The sequence below is a fragment of the Palaemon carinicauda genome, chromosome 13 (assembly GCF_036898095.1).
Source record: "Palaemon carinicauda isolate YSFRI2023 chromosome 13, ASM3689809v2, whole genome shotgun sequence".
Taxonomy (NCBI): domain Eukaryota; kingdom Metazoa; phylum Arthropoda; class Malacostraca; order Decapoda; family Palaemonidae; genus Palaemon; species Palaemon carinicauda.
In genome coordinates, this window is record NC_090737.1 from 29,292,585 (window position 1) to 29,317,359 (window position 24,775).

At 44.3% G+C, this 24,775-nt stretch overlaps 1 protein-coding gene across 2 annotated transcripts in view; it reads left to right on the plus strand.

Moving 5' to 3' along the window:
• Window positions 1–24,775, plus strand: part of LOC137652250 (mpv17-like protein 2) — a 90,488-nt gene that overhangs the window by 57,539 nt on the left and 8,174 nt on the right. For both annotated transcript variants that reach the window (XM_068385493.1, XM_068385494.1), the window contains exons 3-4: window positions 8,108–8,278; window positions 8,573–8,701. In XM_068385493.1, coding sequence (XP_068241594.1) covers window positions 8,108–8,278; window positions 8,573–8,701 — 300 coding nt within the window. The remainder of the gene's footprint in view (window positions 1–8,107; window positions 8,279–8,572; window positions 8,702–24,775) is intronic.

The window sequence follows — 24,775 nt, forward strand, 5'->3', positions numbered from 1 at the left end:
AGGTTCAGTCCCTGGGCGTTCAGTATCATCTCCAAGGGACTGGGGTGGAGTTGGATTCAAGGACCTCCTCCTCCGAACAAATTTCGTCAACATTCCACTCCGGACCTGGTCGAATTTGTCCAGGATCTTTTACAAAAGAACGCCATACAAGAAACGAAACACCTGAAGTTTCAAGGTCGGCTGTTCAGTGTCCCGAAGAAGGATTCAGACAAGAGAAGAGTGATTCTAGACCTATCCCTTCTCAACTTGTCCATTCAATGCGACAAGTTTCGAATGCTTACCGTCTCGCAGGTGCGGACCTTACTTCCCCGTGGGGCCGTCACCACCTCTATCGATCTTACAGACGCCTATTATCACGTCCCGATAGCGAGACACTTCCGTCCGTACCTAGGCTTTCGCTTAGGGGACAAAAGTTACTCCTTCAAGGTGATGCCTTTCGGGCTCAACATCGCCCCAAGGATCTTCACAAAGTTAGCAGAAGTCGCTGTTCAGGAACTCAGGAATCAAGGGATTCAAGTAGTAGCCTATCTGGACGACTGGCTCATTTGGTCAGACACCTCCCAAAATTGCCTAAAAGCCACTCACAAAGTCATCCATTATCTTCAATCTCTAGGCTTTCAGATCAACTTCAAGAAGTCCCGTCTTCTTCCAAAATCGAAGTTCCAATGGCTCGGCCTGCAATGGGATCTTATATCTCATACTCTGTGTCTTCCCAGACCCAAGAGGTTAGAGATTGCAAGGAACACCAAACGCTTTCTCAAAGACAAAGTAAGTTCCAGACGACTCCAAGAGAGGATTCTGGGGTCCCTTCAGTTTGCCTCAGTGACGGATCTTCTTCTGAAGGCAAAATTGAAAGATATCAATCGTGTCTGGCGTTCGAGGGCGAACCGGAAGCTCCGGGACAGGAAAGTCCGCCTTCCTCCCATTCTACGGGAAAGACTTCTTCCTTGGACAAGAGCAAACAGTCTGTCAAAGTCAGTTCCCCTTCAATTTCCGCCTCCGAAATTAATCATTCACACGGACGCATCCTTATCAGGTTGGGGCGGCTATTCTCAGCTCAAGAAAGTTCAAGGTCTTTGGACTCCCTTGTTCCGCCAATTTCACATCAATGTGCTAGAGGCCATGGCAGTTCTTCTAACCCTGAAACGTCTTGCTCTTCCCAAGAAACAACACCTTCGTCTGGTCCTCGACAGCGAAGTGGTGGTCCGCTGCCTCAACAGAGGCGGGTCAAAGTCAGGGCCTCTGAACCATGTTCTAGTAGCCATATTCTCCCTAGCAGCCTTGAACCGTTGGCATCTTTCAGCTGTCCACCTGGCGGGAGTCCGGAATGTAGTGGCAGACGCCCTGTCCCGGACCTCCCCTCTAGAATCGGAATGGTCACTCGATCTAAAGTCATTTCGGTGGATTCTCTCTCAGGTTCCCGATCTCCAAGTGGACCTCTTCGCCACGGAACCCAACCACAAATTGAGAGTATATGTGGCTCCCAATCTAGACCCTCAGGCTTACGCCACAGACGCCATGTCACAGAATTGGGACACCTGGGAAAAGATTTATCTCTTTCCCCCGGTGAATCTTTTGCTGAAAGTTCTAGACAAACTGAGATCCTTCAAGGGACAAGTAGCCTTGGTCGCACCCAACTGGCCCAAGAGCAACTGGTATCCTCTCCTGCGAGAGTTGAGACTATACCCTCACCCGATACCCAATCCGGTTCTGTCTCAGATAATACAAACACGCGTTGTGTACGCTTTCTCAAACATTCAGAGCGCCCTAACTTTATGGACTTTATGAAGTTTGCGGCTATGCATGGTGCCAATATTGATCCTCAAAACACCTTGTTCCTAGAATCGGATAAACGGGATTCCACCATCCGCCAGTATGACTCTGCAGTTAAAAAGTTGGCAAAATTTTTAACAGACTCAGACGTGACCTGTATGAACTTGAACCTTACAGTCACTTTCTTTAGATCTTTATTAGAATCAGGTCTGGCAGCCAATACTATCACCACTATTAAATCGGCTCTGAAAAAGATCTTCCTAGTGGGTTTTAACATAGACTTAACCGACTCTTTGTTAGCTTCAATTCCGAAAGCTTGTGCCAGACTGAAACCGGTTACTCGTCCTACCCCGGTGACCTGGTTCCTTAATGACGTACTCAAATTGGCTTCTGATACCATTAACAGTTCTTGTGATTACATTCCCCTTCTCAGGAAAACACTTTTCCTGGTGAGCTTGGCTTCCGGGGCAAGAATTTCTGAATTGGCAGCCTTGTCGAGAGACCCGGGTCATATTGACTTCCTGCCTTCGGGAGAGGTCCTCCTTTCTCCTAACAAATTCTTTTTGGCTAAGAACGAAGACCCTCAAAACAGATGGTCCTCCTGGAAAATTGTTCCCCTCACGCAAGATCCGTCTCTGTGCCCTGTTACTACTCTTAGGTCTTATTTATCCCGGACCTCCTCTAACTCCTCGGGGCCTCTATTCGTTAGAGAACAAGGCGGTACCATTACTATTAAAGGGATCAGGCAACAAATTTTGTATTTTATTAAACAAGCTAACCCTGACTCTTTTCCTCTTGCACATGATATCAGGGCGGTTGCTACCTCGGTGAACTTCTTTCACCACATGAATTTTACAGACCTTTCCAGGTATACAGGGTGGAAATCACCGTCAGTGTTCAAGAAACACTACCTTAAATATTTGGAAGCCCTAAAATTTTCTACAGTAGCCGCAGGGAGCGTAGTTACTCTCAGGTAACTCACAGGTTAATGCCTTGTCTCTTTATCTCTCCCTCTTACCGGCCTCATTTATACCCTATTGTATTCGTTGGTCTCGCACCTGAATACTGTTATTATATTTGTAAATTTTTATACTCCTGAGTATCTGTATATATTATCACTCACGGCATTATTATACCTGCCTTATTGGATTTATGTTCATATTTAAAGATACCCTTATAATTGTTGTTTGGTACTCATCTCTGATTAAAAGCATCCTGTATTTCCCTTACGCTTATGTTTTTTCCTTTATTTTGCAAGTTTGGTGACATTTTCTCTTGTATAGATTCACTGGGCGGCACAGGTTCGAGCCCAGAAAAGGGATTTTGACGTAGGAAAAATCTATTTTTGGGCGAAGGACCTGTGCCGCCCAGTGAACCCTCCCAGCTCCTCTCCCTTGGAGTCCCCAAACTTTGGGTGCTAAGGAGTTGGGTTCTGAGCGGATGCATTGTTAGTAGTACCGAGTGAGGTTGAACGGCTCTCCTCTATTGGGGTTTCTGTCGTGGATGAATCTAAATAGTGCGGGACCTCTGGATTATACGCCCAATTTTATACCGACACCAATAGGTGAGCGAGCTAGTTAACCTAGCACTCCTTTACATTTTTTCTCTGGTATATTTAGCAGTAAATTACCTAAGAATAAGTGCTAAATGGAGCTTATTCACTGGGCGGCACAGGTCCTTCGCCCAGAAATAGATTTTTCCTACGTCAAAATCCCTTTTCGAATAAGCGTACGAGAGAGAGAGAGAGAGAGAGAGAGAGAGAGAGAGAGAGAGAGAGAGAGAGGCGTAAAATAGCGTACGTAAAGCTGTATTATTATTATTGTTATTATTATTATTATTGTTGTTGTTAATAGAATTATTATTGTTATTATTATTATCATTATTATTATTATTATTACTGTACAGTATTATTATCATTATTTATTATTATTACGGTATTTACTTAATCTACGTACGTTCGGTATGCGCGGGGCATCTTCTATGAGTAGGTAACCAACGCATCATAGTACTGTAAGACGGGTTGTGATTGGTTCAAGCGCTGATAGATGACGAATCAGAACTCAAGTTTTGTTATCTAGCCTGTGATTGGTGTTTTGCCCGCATCTCCTACCCGCAGCATCAAAGTTCTCGCGGGGCTGGATCGTCCACTCTCTGTTACCGCGTATCGCTGAGTAGACGTTCTTAAGTGTGTGAATCTGTGCTGTGTGCGACTTTTTTAAGTTGAACTTTTTGTTACTGTAAATCCTACTGTAATGGCTCCCAAGCGTTCTGCTTCTCTTAAGGCTGGTAGTGAGCCTAAACGCCACCGAAGGATGATGACGATAGCTGAGAAGGTTACGCTTCTCGACATGTTAAAAGATGGTAGAAATTACGCGGCCGCCGGCCGCCATTTTGGCATCAACGAATCTACTGTTCGCTATATCAAGAAGGACGAGGCGAACATTAGAAAGACGGCTGCAATCACCTTTAGCAGATCAGCGAAGCGAGTCGTTACAACGCGTAATAAAACGATCGTACGCCTGGAAGGTGCTTTAGCTGTGTGGATTGCCGACTGCCAGAAGAAGAACATAGCGTTGGATACGAACACCATCCAAACAAAGGCTTTGAGCTTATATGAGAATTTTGCTGCAAAGGAACCTAAAGACGACGACGGCAACCATGCTGAAGATGATGATGATGCAGATGATCCTCAACCAGGGACATCCACTGATTCCCAGCCTCAGAAACGTTTTTCCGCAAGCAAAGGATGGTTCGCGAAGTTTCAGAAACGCTTCGTCCTGAAAAGCGTTTCCCTGCATGGGGAGTCTGCTTCCGCTGACACTGCCGCTGCTGAAACTTACGTGAACCAGACGTTCAAGAATATTATCGCCGAAGGTGGATACAAGCCGGAACAAGTCTTTAATATGGATGAGACTGGCTTGTTTTGGAAGAGAATGCCGTCGCGAACTTTCCTGTTCAAAGAGGAAGCCAAAGCCTCTGGCTTTAAAGCATTCAAGGATCGCGTTACCCTCGTGATGTGTGGCAATGCTGCTGGATTTTTGTTAAAGCCGGGGCTTATTTTTAAGTCGAAAAATCCTCGCGCTTTGAAAAATAAAAATAAGAATCTCCTTCCCGTGTACTGGATGCATAATCAAAAAGCATGGATTACGAAGATGCTGACCTCCAACTGGTTCCATCAGTGTTTTATCCCGCAAGTCAGCAAATATCTCTTAGAGAAGGGCTTGCCATTCAAGATCCTTCTCCTTATGGATAACGCTGGTGGACACGCAACTGACCTGTCGCATGAGGGCATTCAGGTTGAGTTTCTGCCACCCAACACCACGTCAATAATTCAACCGATGGACCAGGGGGTTATCAGGGCGTTCAAGGCCCTCTACACGAAGAATACCTTGGCGGACCTCGTTGCGTGTGTGGATGCTGCCCAAGATGACGAGGATGAAGATTTTAACTTGAAGGCGTACTGGCGGCAGTACACCATAGCCACGTGCCTGCAGAATATTCAGAAGGCACTTCAAGAGATGAAACCTGCAACCGTGAATGCGAGCTGGAAGAAGTTGTGGCCCGATATTGTTTACGACGACAAGGGATTTACTCCGTCGGAAATCCAACACTCTGCAATACGGAAATCTGTGCAGTTGGCTGCCATAATTGGAGGTGACGGGTTTGGCGACATGACGACTGAAGACGTCGACGAGTTGTTGGACTGCCATTCCCAGCCCCTAACTGACGCAGACCTCGAAGACCTGACGAAATCGGCAAGTGAGGAAGAGAGTGATACCCAGGAAGAGACCCAAGAAAATGTCGAAGAAACGGGCTTAACATTAGAACGGCTTGCCAAGGCCTGCAACCATGCGAAGGAGTTGAAAGAAATGTTGCAAGAGTGGGACGAGGATATGGTTCGCTTGATGCAATTCTGCAACAAGATCGATGAAGACATGACTCCCTACAAAATGCTCTTGGATCGAAAAAAGAAGCAGCGGCAACAACTTCCGATCACAATGTTCTTCCAGCCTCGCAAAAAAGAGCCAGTTCCTCCTGCTAGTACGCCTTCGGAAGAAATTGAAGAAGTTTCCCAGGAAGAAGTTGAAGAGGTGTCCCAGGAAAAGACACCTCCGTCTGAAGAGACGTAAAATACTATCATTGGCTGCACAGTAGAACACATCATCAGCTTCATCATCATCATTTCTACTGTGCAGCAAATTCATCGCCATCACCATTCAAGTTTTTCTTCAACTTCTTTCGTGGTGAGTACAGTAACAATCTTTATTTTTTACTTTGATATTCTTACTGTACATTCTAAAACTGTATTTGTGCCTGTTTTATAGTTTAGTACTGTACGTACTGTATGCATTAAGTTAAAGGGAAGGTTTTAAAAGTCTACATGTTGTAACCTATCATATTTTTTTTGTTTAAAATTTACATTTACGTACGTAAAACAATCTCTCTCTCTCTCTCTCTCTCTCTCTCTCTCTCTCTCTCTCTCTCTCTCTCTCTCTCGTAAATTGTTTTCCTGCTTTGCTACGTACAATACTGTATAATTTATATTTGTAAGGTAACATATTTTGTAAATGCTTTTACTGTAAATACTGTATGTACTGTATCATTATTTATCACTATCATCATACACGTTAAATGCCTTGTTTGTTCTGAGCGTGGTTGTTTACTGAGCGTACACGCCGTCGTTTCAGGCGGCGTCATAAAGAAAAACATTTCATTTGGAAGTCCTAAGAAAAATACGTAAACTAAAACATTGGTAATAAAAAAATCAACATACAGTACTGTATAATCAATATAATCGATGCAAAAACTAACCTATACATATATGTGTACTGTACACTAAATGAGTTTGTTTCTTCATTATGATCAGAGATGAACGTAAACAAAACATTGGTTGCCATTTTTTATCGTGCTTTTTAGGTGTTTAGGAAACGCATGATATAAAATCGCCTTTAATATTTGTGCCTGTTTTAGTTTAGGGTGCTGTAGTACATGCATTAAGTGTTCTGTACATTAAAGGGCGGTTTGTTAACAGTACTACGTACAAGGGAAGGTTTTAAAAGTCCGAATATACATGTTAAATAAATAGGTAAATATGATGTCACTACTTCGCGGATTTTCACCTATCGCGCCCGCGTCTGGAACCTATCTACCGCGATAAACGAGGGTTCACTGTAACTGCAAAAAATAATTGTTAATTACTAAGTTGAAAATCATTACAAATTTCATAATAAATATTACCTACAGACAGTCAAATCAAAAGTATATAATTGAATGCACTGAATTTTTTTTTTTCATTTCCAGTAACATTTCAGTAAGTAGTAATAATAAAAAATTAATAAGCATATACATAATGTTATATGGTGTTATACTAAAGTTGTACTGTACGTATATTTTATGTACAATTGAGGACTGATTCATGAATGAGCTGCCTTAAGTAAAGCACCCTGCTTTTATGAAGAACTCTTTATATTATACTGTACATTATGACCTACTTATATTAATATTATGTATTTACGATTCCATTTTATGATTAATTATTAAATGACAACTGTCACTCCAACTGAAAAGTCAACAGACAACAGACCCTAAGGCTTTACGGGGTAAATAGTTAGTTAAGAGAAAATTAGATAGAGAAAGACAGTAAAGTGCACGAGTGTACTCTCATCCTCTCGTGGAGATGACTCTAGTAAAAGGGTAATGGAATACCATAATACAGTGGTTATGGCACTACCCTATTCTGAAAACAATGTTTATATGATTAAAGCTCAAGTAGCATTAACAAAAAAGTCATAAAGGAAATTCATGAAAGGAGAGATATCCCAGTATTAGATTAAATTTCATCCCGAAATCCAGGGACAAAGACATCCTCCTAAAATGAGAAACCCAAGTTCTAACCATTGGTTGGCATTTTTTACTAATCTTCTTAAGACACTAAAAATGTGTAAAAACCAGACAAATAAATGATAATTTATGGAGAATTTTACCGAGGATGAGCACAGCGAAAGATCTAAAAGATCGAGATATGGTGCTTGGTTTCCATCTTGAACAGGCCATATACGTATTGTTATGCATGGCTCATTTTTGTTCTTACAAGTTCTAGGAAATGCGATTCATACCAAATAAGTGATAAACACTGAGACAAATACTTTTCAAAAACCCAAACATTCCTTAGTGTAAGAATACTAAGGTATGACTGTACTCATTTGCCTCCAAGAATCTTACTTATAAAGAAAGCCAGAACATATTTTATCTAAGTTTTAAAAAAATAAGCATTTGTGTTGTATTACTGGTCTAGATATTAGTTATAATTTTAATCCTTTCATTTTCCTTTTAGGTTCTACCTCAAAAAAATGCAAAGACAGTGTTTAAGAAAGTAATGGTAGATCAAATTCTGGCTGCACCATACTTTGCAGTCATTTTTTTCGTGGGAGCAGGACTTTTGGAGGGCAAAACTCTCAAAGGTGCTTGGTTAGAATTCAAAGAGAAATTCCCTGTTGTGTATGCAGTAAGTATATACTACAATTGGAATTTATAGTCTTAACTCTCTAAACCATATTTGAAATAGCTGTTTAGTATGTTTTTCACTCTTAACATTGAGATTGTCTCTTTTCCTTTAGTGAGAGACCTAGTATTTTATAATAATTATCAATGCAGTATAGTTTATGAAATTCTTGAAATAGTCTATATTGTAAATATATGATGCTTACTGCTAAGATAGCGAAAGTCTATTTTGTAGTTGATGAACAATTCAGCCTTAGTTTTACAATTCTTTTAAAGTGAAATTATTTTTTTCTTTCAGTTTGACTGGTGTCTATGGCCCCCAACACAGGCAATAAACTTCTACTATGTTCCTCTCAAATATAGAGTCTTGTACATTAATGGTGTAACAGTTATATGGGATGTATTCTTATCGTACATGAAGCATAGGGTAAGTATTTTTCTTTTTTAATATTGAAAATTATATTTAATGGAATGATGCATAGTTATCATAGTTTTGCGCATAAAAGGATAAGGTTAATTATGTTTAGCTGAAGCACTGTAGTTGTGTCATATTTCCTTTATTAGCAGAAAAAATATGTTAAATTCATGAAGCAATATTAGTAGTTTTATCTTGGCTCCAAACTGGCTACAGAGAATACATCTCAGGTATAATGAGCTGTGTATTAAGAGAACCCTTATTGACTAATACACCACAACTGTTAAGCATAACTTAAGAAGTTAGCCTGGTATTTAAATTAAGGTAGGTTTGGCTAAGATTGCCTCCTTGTCTGATGGCTTGTGATCTTTAAAGCCACATAAACAAAATAAAACTAAGTTTATGAAGCTCATTACTAGTATTTCCTGCCAGATTGGTAATAGCCAGTGTGGCTTAAGCTACCACTCTTGCACAAATATCAACCGGCCTAGTCTTCTCTGGCTTTTCCCTTAAATTAAAAGCCTTATTTATTTTATGACTAGAATCTTTTACATGAACATCAACTAACTAAAGAAAATCCCTCATAAGCGAATTATACTCCTTTTAATTGTTATTCAAATCACGATTAGACCTCTGGGTTCATGACACAAAAAGTATGAGACTCATTATTGCTCATCATTAAGCCTCTTGCACAAGCCTCACAAGACATAAAGAAGTCAGAAGAAAACTTTTTAAACTGAATATATAATAACCTGTTTCTATAGAATTTCCTAAAAGAAATCTGTAGCTCTGACAATGTAGGCTCAAACACATATAGCGACAAGAAAACCGAAAGACAAAGGGAATGATCTGTCCATGCAGAAGTTACCATTGACCACTATATGATCCCATTACTACTCTTGATAGGTATGGCAATTACAAGAAAGGAAAATGGGAAATTTTAGTTTATGGGTCAATGTCAATATTTACCCAGCTTCGAGAGAGAAGCAGTATGAACGCCAGGGGAAGTTCATAGAAATATGTATTTTTATTATTAGAATTCAGTATATTTTTAACAGAGTTGAACAAACCAAGAAAAGATTAGAAGGCTTTAACTTGCAATCAATTTTACCTCAGAAAAACTTTGTACCTTCCAATTTAGAGACAGTGTGACTTTTAAGTTTTTGAGTGGTATTACTATAACTGTTTTAAATTATTAAAGAATTTTCAATTAAGTCATGATTCTTAAGTTTATTTTATAGCCTGTACCAGGTTAGTAATACTGTATTCTGTATAATAATACACTTGAGTTAATTGGGAAGATTATGTTATTTCAATTATGCTTCCCTAAGGTACAGATTCTGCCGCCTATTCCAGAAGAAAATTATAAGCTTTCCATACCAGGTATACTAATCTCAGTCTGCCTAACTCTCCCTTACCCATATGTGCAACCCCCACCTTCTTAGGGTAGCAACTTGGCTGATCATATGGCTATTTTTTCAATATTAATCTTACCCGATAATCATGTAGCTGTCAACTCCGTTGCCCGACAGAATTCTACGGAAGGGATACGCCAGCGATCACTATACAAGAAGGGGGTGTACTCACCAGCGCCACCTGTGGCCAGGTACTGCAGTACTTCTTGTTGACACCACCTCAATTTTTCCTCTGTCGTGCTTCCGGCAAGACCTACATGGATACGCTTATAATTTTGGAGTCTTGTTCACGGTTTTTGGTGAAGTATTGCTCTAAGATTTCAGCTTTCGCTATACAGGAAACTTGTCTCTTAGCTTAGATAGCTTTTAGATTGATTTGATTAATGGTTAACGATATTTTGCTTTAATTGGAATCCCCCTTGACTGTTCTTTGATTCAAGATGTCCGACCTTTCTCAAGCTCCTCCCCAAAGACGATGTAGGACTTGTATTAGGCGTATTCCGAAGGCCTCGGTTGATCCTCACACCGTTTGTTCCGACTGTAGGGGAAAATCCTGTCAGTTGGAAGATCGATATGAGGAATGCGCCGAACTTTCGGAACTTGATTTTGTTCGATTCCTCAAGTATACCACTAAGTTAGAGAGAGAGAGAGTTAGGAGGAGTTCGGCTCGCTCTTCGCTTTATTCCTCACCCCATGATCCTCAACCTTTTCCTCCCCCTGTAGTGGCTACCCCCGATCCTACTATTTGTGCTCAGCCTGATATGTCTGATGTTTTACGTGCCATTCAGGCTTTAGGTGATAAAGTGGAGTCGGTAGTGAGTGACCACAAGTTCCTCTTGGCAGACGTCAAGGAACTTAAAGTGAAAAGTGCAGTGGGAAGTGGTAGTGCCAGTGCTGTGCCGAGTGCTAGTGTCAGTGTCAGTGTTGTGCGTGAGGGTACTTCTGTGCGTGCCAGTCGTCCTCCCAGTCCGGGACCTCTTGCAAGCTCCCAAGCCCAGGGGAGAAGCAATGTCGAAGGGCAAAAGGGTTCGGCAGGCCTTGATCGGCGCACAGCAGTATCCTCGGTGGTTGCGGACGTATCTTACAGAGATCGTCACTTCCACTCTCAGACGATTGAGCCCTTATTTTCCTCGTCTGCAGAAGTATTTTCGGGGAGAAAACGCTGGACTCAGGTCTCAAGACCTCTTAAGCGTAAAGTCCAGACCGCACGAGTTCTACAGCCCGGATGTAGTCATTGGGCTAGCTCTGACTCGCCGCAGTCATCAGGTGACTGCACGCCTCCTAAGAGAGGTAAGGCGATGCCTCAACAGACCTCAACTTCTGTTAAGGCTCTGCCTCAACAGACCTCAACGTCTGTTGATCCCAAGATGGCTTTGCTGCAGTCTATGCAGTCGCAGCTTGCGGTATTGATGCGTGAGTTTCAGGCAGAGAAGGTTACACCTCCTCCTGCGAGCGCTCCTCCTCCTCTACGCAGTCCCGTCTGCCAGACGTACGAAGTTGAGGTTCCTCAAGCTACCTCCATGCGTGAGCTACCGCGTTGGGAGTTGCCAGATACCAGCGTTGTGCAGCAACCTCCACCTTCCTTAAGGCAGGAACCTCTTACCACGCGGCAACCTCCTCAACAATGGGGACAGGAGTCTTATGCCTTACAACCTCCTCTACCTTTGAGGCTAGAGTTTCTTGCAGTAAGACCATCCTCGAGGCAGCAACCTCTTGAGGTACGACAACCTCTGCCATCCTTGAGGCAGCCACCTCAGCTCTCGCAGCTGATACCTCCACTTTCCTCGAGGCGAGAACCTCAACTCTCGAGGCAAGCACCTCAAGAACCTCAACTCGTGAGACAGGAGCCTCTTTCTGCGCAGCCGCCACCTCAACTCTCGCAGCACCCACCTCAAGAACCTCAACTCGTGAGACAGGAACCTCTTACTGCGCAGCCACCTCAACCCTTGAAGCAAGCGCAACTCTTGAGACATGAACCTCATGCAATGAGTCAGCCACCTCAACGCATGCATCTACCTCTTTCTCCTCAGCTTGAGCAGTCTTTGCAGCCTGAACCTCAGGTTTTACTACAGTCGCCTCTCACCACGCTTGCTCCCCAGACTCCCGCAGAGCCTCCTTCTTCCCAGCCTCATGACTTTGTCATTACCAGCCCTCATCCTCTTCAACAGAGATTTGAGGATGAATCCGCAAGTGTATATGCACCCGCTTGTCAGGATTCTGCCGTTCAGCATACCGCTGTAACTTTACCTCTCGCTTCTCAACCCTCAGGTGATGAGGTTTCTGAGGAGGAAGCTGCGCACCTGGATGATCCCTCTTCTGACGTGGAGGAACCCAAGTCGTTACCACCCTCCATTGACTTTCGCAAGGTCCTGGCTCTTTTCAGAGAAGTTTACCCGGATCACTTTGTCTCTGCTACCCCTCGCTCTCCTCCATCAGAGTTTTCTCTAGGCATGCAACCTGTTAAGTCTGCCTACACTAAGCTCGTCTTCGCTAGATCTTCTAAGAGAGCTTTGAGAATGTTAGGGGATTGGTTGCAGTCCAAGCAGCAACTAGGGAAGACGTCATTCATGTTTCCACCTACTAAGCTGACTTCTAAGGTGGGCGTATGGTATGCCACAGGAGAGGAACCAGGCTTGGGAATCCCTGCCTCTGCCCAGGCTGACTTCTCAAGTTTGGTTGACTCTCCACGAAGGTCGGCTATGAGGCGCTCTAAGGTCTGCTGGACCTTTTCTGACTTAGACCACTTCTTAAAGGGAGTCTTTCGCGCCTTTGAGATTTTTAATTTTCTCGACTGGTGCCTGGGGGCCTTGAGCAAGAAGACTGCCCCATCTGACAAGGACTCGGCCATGCTTATAATGTCCTGTATGGATAAAGCAATTCGCGATGGTTCCGGCGAACTTGCCTCCATGTTTGTTTCGGGAGTACTCAAGAAAAGGGAACAACTTTGCACCTTCCTTTCCACTGGTATCACCTCTTGTCAAAGGTCTCAGTTACTTTTTGCTCCGCTTTCTAAGTTCCTGTTTCCTGAGGACCTTATCAAGGAATTGTCTGCGGCTCTTATTCAGAAGGACACTCATGACCTTGTGGCCTCTTCAGCACGTAAGGCTAAGGTTGCTCCTTCGGTTCCTAGAACTTACCGCACCCCAGTGGCCGATACTCCTGCTACAAGATTTATTCCGCCCTTTCGTGGCAGAGCCCCCAGCCGAGGAAGTACCCGTCCAGACGGTTTCAGGGGCAGGTCCAAGAAAGGTCCCAAGCCTTCGAAAGGCAAACATTGACTCTCCTCCTCTCCAGACAGCAGTAGGAGCCAGACTCAAGATCTTCTGGCAAGCTTGGGAAAGAAGAGGTGCAGACGCCCAGTCTGTCAAGTGGCTAAGGGAGGGTTACAGGATACCATTCTGCCGCAATCCCCCTCTGACCACTTCGACCATCAACCTCTCTCCCAACTACAAGGAAAAGGACAAGAGGCTAGCGTTACACCAAGAGGTGTCGCTCCTGTTACAGAAGGAGGCAGTGGTGATAGTCCGGGACCATCAATCCCCGGGCTTCTACAACCGTCTCTTTCTGGTGGCCAAGAAGACAGGAGGTTGGAGACCGGTGCTGGACGTCAGTGCGCTCAATGCTTATGTCACCAAGCAGACGTTCACTATGGAGACGACGAAGTCGGTCCTAGCAGCGGTCAGGCAGGAGGACTGGATGGTCTCGTTGGATCTGAAAGACGCTTACTTTCACGTTCCTATTCATCCAGACTCCCAACCTTTCCTGAGATTCGTTTTTGGAAAGGTTGTGTACCAATTCCAAGCCCTGTGTTTTGGCCCAAGCACGGCGCCTATGGTGTTTACGCGACTGATGAGGAATATTGCGAAATTCCTCCACTTGGCGGACATCAGAGCCTCCCTTTATTTAGACGACTGGCTGTTAAGAGCCCCCACAAGTCGTCGCTGTCTGGAGAGTCTCAACTGGACTTTGGACTTGATCAAGGAACTGGGTCTTTTGGTCAACTTAGAAAAGTCCCAGCTTATTCCTTCCCAAACCATCGTTTACCTGGGAATGGAGATTCGGAGTCAAGCTTTTCGGGCTTTTCCGTCGGCCCCAAGAATCAGCCAAGCCCTAGAGTGCATTCTGAGCATGCTGAAGAGGAAGAGATGCTCGGTGAGACAGTGGATGAGTCTAACAGGGACCCTGTCATCGTTAGCCCTGTTCACCGAGTTAGGGAGACTCAACCTCCGCCCCCTTCAATTCCATCTAGCAGCTCACTGGGACAAGAATATGACGCTCGAAGCGGTCTCTATTCCTGTTACCAAAGAGATGAAGACTACTCTCATGTGGTGGAAGACCAACATCCTTCTCAAGGAGGGTCTATCGTTAGCGGTTCAGACCCCCAATCTTCATCTCTATTCGGACGCATCAGACTCGGGCTGGGGCGCGACCTTGGACGGACAGGAATGCTCGGGAACATGGAACAAGGAACAGGAAACGCTTCACATCAACTGCAAGGAGTTGCTGGCAGTTCATCTGGCTTTAATGAACTTCAAGTCCCTCCTGCTAAACAAGGTGGTGGAGGTGAACTCCGACAACACCACAGCCTTGGCATACATCTCCAAGCAGGGAGGGACCCATTCGAGGAAGCTGTACGAGATAGCAAGGGACCTCCTCATTTGGTCAAGAAGTCTAAACCTCTCACTGGTAACGAGGTTCATTCAGGGCAATATGAACGTCTCGGCAGATCGCCTCAACAGGAAAGATCAAGTCATCCCCACGGAATGGACCCTTCACAAGAGCGTGTGCAACAGACTTTGGACCTTGTGGGGTCAGCCAACGATAGATCTGTTCGCCACCTCCATGACCAAGAGGCTCCCTTTGTACTGTTCCCCAGTTCCAGACCCAGCAGCAGTTCACGTGGATGCTTTTCTGCTGGATTGGTCCCATCTCGAGCTATATGCATTCCCGCCGTTCAAGATCATCAACAGAGTCATTCAGAAGTTCGTCTCTCACGAAGGGACACGGCTGACGCTGGTTGCTCCCCTTTGGCCTGCAAGAGAATGGTTCACAGAGGTACTACAATGGCTGGTCGACGTTCCCAGGACTCTCCCTCTAAGAGTGGACCTTCTACGTCAACCTCACGTAAAGAAGGTACACCCAAACCTCCACGCTCTTCGTCTGACTGCCTTCAGACTGTCGAAAGACTCGCTAGAGCTAGAGGCTTTTCGAAGGAGGCAGCCAGAGCGATTGCCAGAGCAAGGAGGATATCCACTCGTAGAGTCTATCAATCCAAGTGGGAAGTCTTCCGAAGCTGGTGCAGAGCCAATGCAGTTTCCTCTACCAATACCTCTGTAACCCAAGTTGCTGACTTCCTGTTACATCTTAGGAATGTTAGATCTCTTTCGGCTCCTACGATCAAAGGGTACAGAAGTATGTTGGCTTCAGTTCTCCGCCACAGAGGTTTGGATCTTTCCTCCAACAAGGATCTACAAGACATCCTTAAATCTTTCGAGACTTCTAAAGAACGTCGATTGTCCACTCCAGGCTGGAATCTAGACGTAGTCTTAAGGTTCCTTATGTCTCCTAGGTTTGAACCTCTCCAGTCAGCTTCTTTCAAAGACCTTACTCTCAAAACTCTTTTCCTCATCTGCCTTGCAACAGCCAAAAGAGTTAGTGAGGTTCACGCCTTCAGCAGGAACATAGGATTCACATCCGAATCAGCAACATTTTCCTTACAGCTCGGATTTTTAGCAAAAAATGAACTTCCTTCACGTCCTTGGCCTAGATCGTTCGAAATTCCTAGCCTTTCCAACATGGTGGGTAACGAGCTAGAGAGAGTTCTTTGCCCTGTCAGAGCTCTAAAATACTATCTTAAAAGGTCAAAACCTATACGAGGACAATCAGAGGCCTTATGGTGTGCCATCAAGAAACCTTCGATGCCTATGTCCAAAAACGCAGTTTCGTATTATATAAGGCTTCTGATTAGAGAAGCTCATTCTCACATGAAGGATGAAGACCTTGCTTTGCTGAAGGTAAGGACCCACGAAGTGAGAGCTGTAGCCACTTCGATGGCCTTTAAACAGAACCGTTCTCTGCAGAGTATTATGGATGCAACTTTTTGGAGGAGCAAGTCAGTGTTTGCATCATTTTATCTCAAAGATGTCCAGTCTCTTTACGAGAACTGCTACACCCTGGGACCATTCGTAGCAGCGAGTGCAGTAGTAGGTGAGGGCTCAGCCACTACATTCCCTTAATCCCATAACCTTTTTTAACCTTTCTCTTGAATGCTTTTATTGTTGTTTTTTGGGTTGTTACGGTAGGCTAGAAGCCTTCCGCATCCTAGTTGATTTGGCGGGTGGTCAATTCGTTCTTGAGAAGCGCCTAGGTTAGAGGTTGTGTAGAGGTCCTTTAGTATGGGTTGCAGCCCTTTATACTTCAGCACCTTAGGGTTGTTCAGCCTCCTAAGAGGAACGCTGCGCTCAGTAAGGAAGACGAACTTATTAAAGGCAGAGTAATGGTTCAAGTCGACTTCCTTACCAGGTACTTATAATTTCATTGTTATTTTGAATAACTGATAATATGAAATACGGGATACTTAGCTTCTTGATATACATGTACACTGGTTTTCACCCACCTCCCTGGGTGTGAATCAGCTACATGATTATCGGGTAAGATTAATATTGAAAAATGTTATTTTCATTAGTAAAATAAATTTTTGAATATACTTACCCGATAATCATGATTTAATTGACCCACCCTTCCTCCCCATAGAGAACCAGTGGACCGAGGAAAAATTGAGGTGGTGTCAACAAGAAGTACTGCAGTACCTGGCCACAGGTGGCGCTGGTGAGTACACCCCCTTCTTGTATAGTGATCGCTGGCGTATCCCTTCCGTAGAATTCTGTCGGGCAACGGAGTTGACAGCTACATGATTATCGGGTAAGTATATTCAAAAATTTATTTTACTAATGAAAATAACATAATTCTAGCTCTTCATAATCCTTCAGTGGGAAGAAGAGTTTGTACCTGCAAATTGTACTTTCCTATCACAGTTACCTGTATTGATGTGATATTGATGTGGAAAATGTTGAAGTGAGTCTTCCAAAACTCTTTAACTGATAACTGTGTATCAGAAGTGATCATGAAATACCTTTTTTAAATGGGCTTTTGTGGAGAGTTTTTAAAAGTTGGAACGTTAACTTTTGGTTTATGGGCTGTATTAGAAGAATAATATTTGGAAAAAGAAACTTTACAGTGATAAAGAAAAATCCCCCTGACAAGTCCTTCATTATTACGGCAGGGTGAGCAGGTGCATTGTCCATGACGATGACCTCAAGTTTCTCCTGGAGGTATTTTTTCACACAGGACCTAAATTCTCTATGCATCCACTCTATAAAAACTTGCTTAGTTACAAAGGCTTTACTGTTGGACTCTCACATCATGAGTAAGTTGCCCTTTATTGTGTTGGTCTTCGGTTTTCAGAATTGTAAATAAGTAGGTGCTTGACCTTAAAGTCTGTGCTTGCATTTCCAAGCAGCAATTTCTACTTGCTTTCCTACACAACAACAGAGCCTATCTTTCATAGGCTTATAGCCATGTAAGACTTCCTCTTCCTTGGTGATGTAAGTCCTCCTTGGAATTTTCTTCCAAAATAGGCCAGTTTGATATCAGTTAAAAACTTGTAGGGGATTGTAGCTGTTAGCATTTACATACCTTGTAAATTCCCCAACATATTCTCAGTAGAGGCTTTGTCTGTACTGGCAGCCAACCAATGCCTTACAAAACTATGAATGGCACTTTTCTTTTTAAATTTATCAAACCAGATCGGCTGGCCCTAAAAACTCACTAGAATATGCATCATCACTCTTTCCTTGGGGTGTTTTTGATGATGTTTAAAAGTATTTGCTTCACCTTCTCAGGATTGATAGTCTATGAAATTCTATCACTCACCAACTGTTTTTCATCCATATCAATAATTTTTCAACTTCCTCAGTGATCTTACTTCTTCGCTTAGGTTCTTTTTGCTATATTAGTTTCCTTATTTTTCAAAATGGTGCAGATAGTTGATTTCAGTTTACGGTACCATATGCTTTGGAAATGTTGGTCACATGGACATCTGTTTCTGCCTTTTCAATGATCTTTCTTATTTCAATGGTGATTCTTGAAACCTATCTCTTTGCCTTATCACTGCTACTGTTAATCTTCATAAAGGCCATTGTGTATTATTAGAAACACTTAAAATAAAGGATATTATAGAATGTTAATGGACTGACCTTTTGCTGGTTTGAACGGGGTGAGAGCTATGTGTAAATTGGGTCAGTCGACTTTGTTTTGGCTAAGCATCTCAACTCATACAGGTTCTCTCAATTTGTTTGACCTTCATATTTTTTTTTCAATACTGTATCCATGGAAAAAATGTTTCATATTTTTTTTTCAATACTGTATCCATGGAAAAAATGTTTGAAAATTTTATACAATCACCAAATTACTGTTAAATATTACTGTTATATACATTGAATGTGTGCAAGAAATGACAAAAACTTAAATGTTTATTGATGTCAAAGGTCCTTTCACAATAGATAATATGATGAAAAGGGATTTTGACGAAGGAAAAATCTATTTCTGGGCGAGGGACCTGTGTCGCCCAGTGAACCCACCCCCTTTTTCCCTCACCCTAGGCTGGTCCAAGCTTGGAGTGCTAGTAGGAATGAGGGAAGAAACGTGGGTAGTGGTAGGGGTAGGGGGGTAGTCGTAGTAGCGGGCAGTAGTTGGATGTAGAACGGCACCTCGTAGTATCGGGGGATATTGAGGAAGGAGAGGTCTAATTGGTAAGGGACCTCTGGTAGTGGTTCTAACACGCCCCAATTACTATACCGACACTCTATTAGAGTGAGCAAGCTGGGTTTATTCCTGGCATTCCATGCAACTTTTTCTCTGGTATATTTAGCAGTATTTATACCTTAGAAATGGTGCTATAAGGAGCATTTCACTGGGCGACACAGGTCCCTCGCCCAAAAATAGATTTTTCCTTCGTCAAAATCCCTTAATGGTGGTACTGTACTGTTATTATTATTATTTTTATTATTATTATTATTATTATTATTATTATTATTATTATTTCTGGGCTCGAACCTGTGCCGCCCAGTGAATAAGCTCCATTTAGCACTTATTCTTAGGTAATTTACTGCTAAATATACCAGAGAAAAAATGTAAAGGAGTGCTAGGTTAACTAGCTCGCTCACCTATTGGTGTCGGTATAAAATTGGGCGTATATTCCAGAGGTCCCGCACTATTTAGATTAATCCACGACAGAGAACCCCAATAGAGGAGAGCCGTTCAACCTCACTCGGTACTACTACAATGCATCCGCTCAGAACCCAACTCCTTTTAGCACGACTTGTGCAGTAACCCGCATTTTTCTAGTGCTCTCGAATTTTGGATATTTTCTAGTGAATTATGGCTTCTTCGTCGGTTTCCCAAGAGACACCGTCTAAGTTAAGTACCAAGCTGGGTTTTACTGTGTTTTGAGCAACCTAGATCGTTTAATATTTATATTATAGGAGTTTATTCTCTTCGTTCATACCGATCTTGCTTGATTTCACTACAGTTGGTACTCCTGTTTTTGAGAGCTTTTAATTTTCACTTGCGGTGTTACTATGTGTATTATTTTTATTATCAAATATTATTTGTTATTGTGAATATTCATTATTTAGCGTTTAGAATCCTCGTGGTTCAATTTTTGGGCCGATATCATTTACGTATCGCTATGGCTGCCGACCGTGCTAAGGCGGCAATGTTATTTTAGCCATCAGGTGTGTCTTTTGTGATTTAATTATTTAGGTTGCATGCCTTGCCCAAAAAATTTTCTATGTGTTTATTCATATATTTAACGCTATTATTATTATTATAATGAATATTTGTGCCATTACTCCGTTTGATCTGTCTGGTTGGGGATCGTCAGTTGGTAGCCCTGCTGCCTCGTATCACGTGATCCTCCCCCACGCTCCCCCTCTAGCTAGGTGGGAGGCTAGGCTTCTCCCCCCTCCACTAAGGGACCGTTGCCTTCCCTCCTTTTAGAGGGGGTAGTTAAGTGTTTATGGACTTTGTCCTCTGGGTGGCCCGGCGGTTTCGTCTCTGTTTAGTCTGGTTGGCCACCGGTCAACAGAGTTGGATCCCGGTGCACCTTATTTTATATTCACTTTTCATTCTGGCTTATGTTATACGAAACCCTCCGGGTTCGATTGGCAGTTCTTAGTTACAGTTCCGCCCCCCTATTATTTTATAACATTTCCTATGATGATTATATATGACAGATCACTACCCCGGAGTCCCTAAAGGAATTGGTATTGAATATACCTTTATTTCCCGGCCCGGGGTCTACCCCACCCCGGGAAATCAGACACTATGTGTCTTAAATTCCTTGTTATTGCATCCTTTTTTATGCTCCCGGCTTGACCGGAATGGATGGCTATACTTTAGTTTCAAGTTAGACTTATGTTTAGGCCCGGGACCTCCGGTCCCGCCCCTATGTAAGAATATTACAGTTAAGCTCTAACCTTGCGTTAGACCTATGTTAGGCCCGGGTCCTCCGGACCCGCCCCTAAACAAAAAAAAAAAAAAAAAAAAAAAAATTAAAAAAAAAAAAAAAAAAAAAAAAACAGTTAAGCTCTAATCTTGTGTTAGACCTATGTTAGGCCCGGGTCCTCCGGACCCACCCCTACTTAAAGAATAGTACAGTTAAGCTCTAATCTTGTGTTAGACCTATGTTAGGCCCGGGTCCTCCGGACCCGCCCCTACTTAAAAGAATAGTACAGTTAAGCTCTATTCTTGTGTTAGACCTATGTTAGGCCACTTAAAGAATAGTACAGTTAAGCTCTAATCTTGTGTTAGACCTATGTTAGGCCCGGGTCCTCCAGACCCGCCCCTACTTAAGAGAATTACAGTTTCTCATATACTATTCTTTTTACAGATGGTGCATTGTCTGACGCCAGCCTGTGCAGCTGTTCTGCACCAGCTTTGTGGCCACTCCGTCTGCCGATCTCACGCCCCTTGTGGGGTTCAACTGGAAGACGTTGTGGTATGACACCCGGATAACTGTGTGATTTGCTTCGACCTCATCACTATCCTTGGATCTGACTCGGTGAGTCCCGTTGGCTATATTGCCTTCTTATTTTATTTACTATTAGTAAGATATCTATGGTCTTGAAGGACCATTGGGAGTCTCCCTTTTATAATTCCCCCTATTATTTCAGGCATCCCCGGAGCAAAAGTCTGCGGCTCGGGCCACACTGAAGGTGTGGGTTGGTGGTTTTGCCCGGAATGTAAAGTCTAAGCGGCCGTACGTCCTATCTGAGGACTACTGCACCATGGTTTACCCCAACGCCAAGTCTTCAGCTGCTGTGGCTAGGCATGTGGCAGCTCCCATCATTGCCCACATTGATGCCACTATAACGGGTCTCATCGACCCAGAGCAAGATCCATCGGACGCCCCCGGAGGTCTGGAGGACAATGTTGCCTCCATGAACCTGGACGTCGAACCAATGTTGCTAGACGAGCCGGATACAGGTAGGGTGGTAAGTGAGGCAGGTGTGTCCGGCGCTGAGATTCCTATCCTCAGCCCCGCTCTTTCTTCTTCTTCTGATCGCTCTTCCTTTCTTGGATTTTCTGGGGACCGTGATTCGTCTCAACGTTCATACCCGGTTCCCCCTAAGGATAAGTCTACTTCAAGGACCTTACCCAAAGCTCGCAAGCCTCACAAGACTTCTCATGGCTCTAAACATGGTACGAACCCGTCTTCAAAGACCTCTGGTTCCTCCTCTAAGTCTCACGACCCGGGAGTTCCTTCCGCCCCTCCTGCTGCTAGCCCGGGCCTTTCCGAATCAGCTATGCTTCGCATCGTGTCGGAGATGCAGGCAAAGTTGGTTTCGGAGATGCAGTCGAGGATGGACACGATGTTCTCTAACTTCAGTCAGAGAATTGGGGCTTTACAGCAAGGAGCTCCGGAGAGAGTCCAAAGCTCTCTCATACCGGATGCCTCTAAGCTCCCGCCGTTTGCCAAGAACAACCCCTGGCGGATGGCTCTTCATTCCCCGTTCTCAGACGGAATGTTGACTCTGGAGGGCCTTGGCACTCGTCCTCTAGAGGACTTTGAATTCTTTCCTCCGGGTCTGGCATTTCCATTTCATGGTTATGCCAGACTTACCGAGGAAGCTTTAGTCCGATTAGACAAGGTCCCCAAAGAGACGGTCATCTTCCCGAAGGAGCAAGCCCAATCTGTTTGGGCCAGATTTTTGAATGACATCGGCTGCACTAACACCATGCTGACGCCTTATAAAAGCTCCTTTACGATGTTCTTAATGGACAAGACCACCTTGACTCCATGCGTCAATAAGGTGGCAGAGCTTGCCTTTCAATATGCTCTGGAGGAGAAGCCCTTGCCTCCCATCCGAGAGGTGGATCCAATCTCCCTCCTTCTTCCCTCAGGTATTGAGTGTTGGGACAACGTCCATACCACCTTTACCTCCGGCAAGCTTGCAGCAGACTGTGCCTCAGTCTTGTTTAGTGAGAAGCTTCCCCGTCTCCCGGAATCTCTCATTAAACAGGAATATGATTCCCGCCTACGTGTGGGCCGTACTCTAAACCTGGCCACATCCACGGAGTCGATAGCCTTGACTTACGATACGGAGAGTATTTTTAAGTCTCTCAACAAGGCTACGTTACAGTCTTTATATTATGACTTGTATGACTTCGCTACTGCTAAACGCAGATGTCGCAAGCATGTTCTAGCTGAGGCGACGATTAGGCATGAACCTAATAAACTCATCCGGTCCTCCTGTTGGGGTTCAAATCTCTTCCCCGAGGATCTCGTAGAGGAAGTCTTGGCGGAGGCCACTAGGGTTAATCAGAGCCTTAAAGCCCGTTGGGGTTTGACCCCTAAACGCAAGTATGACCCCGCAAATTATCAAGCCCGGGGTAGGAAGAAGCTTAGACCATATACCTCCACCCAGTTCAGGCAACAACAGAGTGCTTCATCCAACTTCCGGCTGCCTCTTCCTCCATCTTCTGTTGCCCCTGCACAGCCTTCCACCTCTCGGGCTCCTTCGGATGACTATGTCACCGTTCTGCTACCTAAGAGCCAGCTTTCTGGTGCCTCCGCCACTTCCCCTGCCTTTAACCAGTCCTACGAGGCTCATAGCTCTTCCCAGAGTTATGGTAGAGGTAGAGGCTACCACCGTGGCTCTAACCAGAACAAAGGCAGGGGAAGAGCCTTTCGCAGAGGAAAGAACTTCCGAGGCGGATGTGGAGGCAACTCCTCAAACCAATACTGAGGTGCAGCAGGTAGGGGGGAGGCTCTATGCCTTCCGCAACAAATGGAGGTTCAGTCCCTGGGCGTTCAGTATCATCTCCAAGGGACTAGGGTGGAGTTGGATTCAAGGACCTCCTCCTCCGAACAAATTTCGTCAATATTCCACTCCGGACCTGGTCGAATTTGTCCAGGATCTTTTACAAAAGAACGCCATACAAGAAACGAAACATCTGAAGTTTCAAGGTCGGCTGTTCAGTGTCCCGAAGAAGGATTCAGACAAGAGAAGAGTGATTCTAGATCTATCCCTTCTCAACTTGTCCATTCAATGCGACAAGTTTCGAATGCTTACCGTCTCGCAGGTGCGGACCTTACTTCCCCGTGGGGCCGTCACCACCTCTATCGATCTTACAGACGCCTACTATCACGTCCCGATAGCGAGACACTTCCGTCCGTACCTAGGCTTTCGCTTAGGGGACAAAAGTTACTCCTTCAAGGTGATGCCTTTCGGGCTCAACATTGCCCCAAGGATCTTCACAAAGCTAGCAGAAGTCGCTGTTCAGGAACTCAGGAATCAAGGGATTCAAGTAGTAGCCTATCTGGACGACTGGCTCATTTGGTCAGACACCTCCCAAAATTGCCTAAAAGCCACTCACAAAGTCATCCATTATCTTCAATCTCTAGGCTTCCAGATCAACTTCAAGAAGTCCCGTCTTCTTCCAAAATCGAAGTTCCAATGGCTCGGCCTGCAATGGGATCTTATATCTCATACTCTGTGTCTTCCCAGACCCAAGAGGTTAGAGATTGCAAGGAACACCAAACGCTTTCTCAAAGACAAAGTAAGTTCCAGACGACTCCAAGAGAAGATTCTGGGGTCCCTTCAGTTTGCCTCAGTGACGGATCTTCTTCTGAAGGCAAAATTGAAAGATATCAATCGTGTCTGGCGTTCGAGGGCGAACCGGAAGCTCCGGGACAGGAAAGTCCGCCTTCCTCCCATTCTACGGGAAAGACTTCTTCCTTGGACAAGAGCAAACAGTCTGTCAAAGTCAGTTCCCCTTCGATTTCCGCCTCCGGAATTAATCATTCACACAGACGCATCCCTATCAGGTTGGGGCGGCTATTCTCAGCTCAAGAAAGTTCAAGGTCTTTGGACTCCCTTGTTCCGCCATTTTCACATCAATGTGCTAGAGGCCATGGCAGTTCTTCTAACCCTGAAACGTCTTGCTCTTCCCAAGAAACAACACCTTCGTCTGGTCCTCGACAGCGAAGTGGTGGTCCGCTGCCTCAACAGAGGCGGGTCAAAATCAGGGCCTCTGAACCATGTTCTAGTAGCCATATTCTCCCTAGCAGCCTTGAACCGTTGGCATCTTTCAGCTGTCCTCCTGG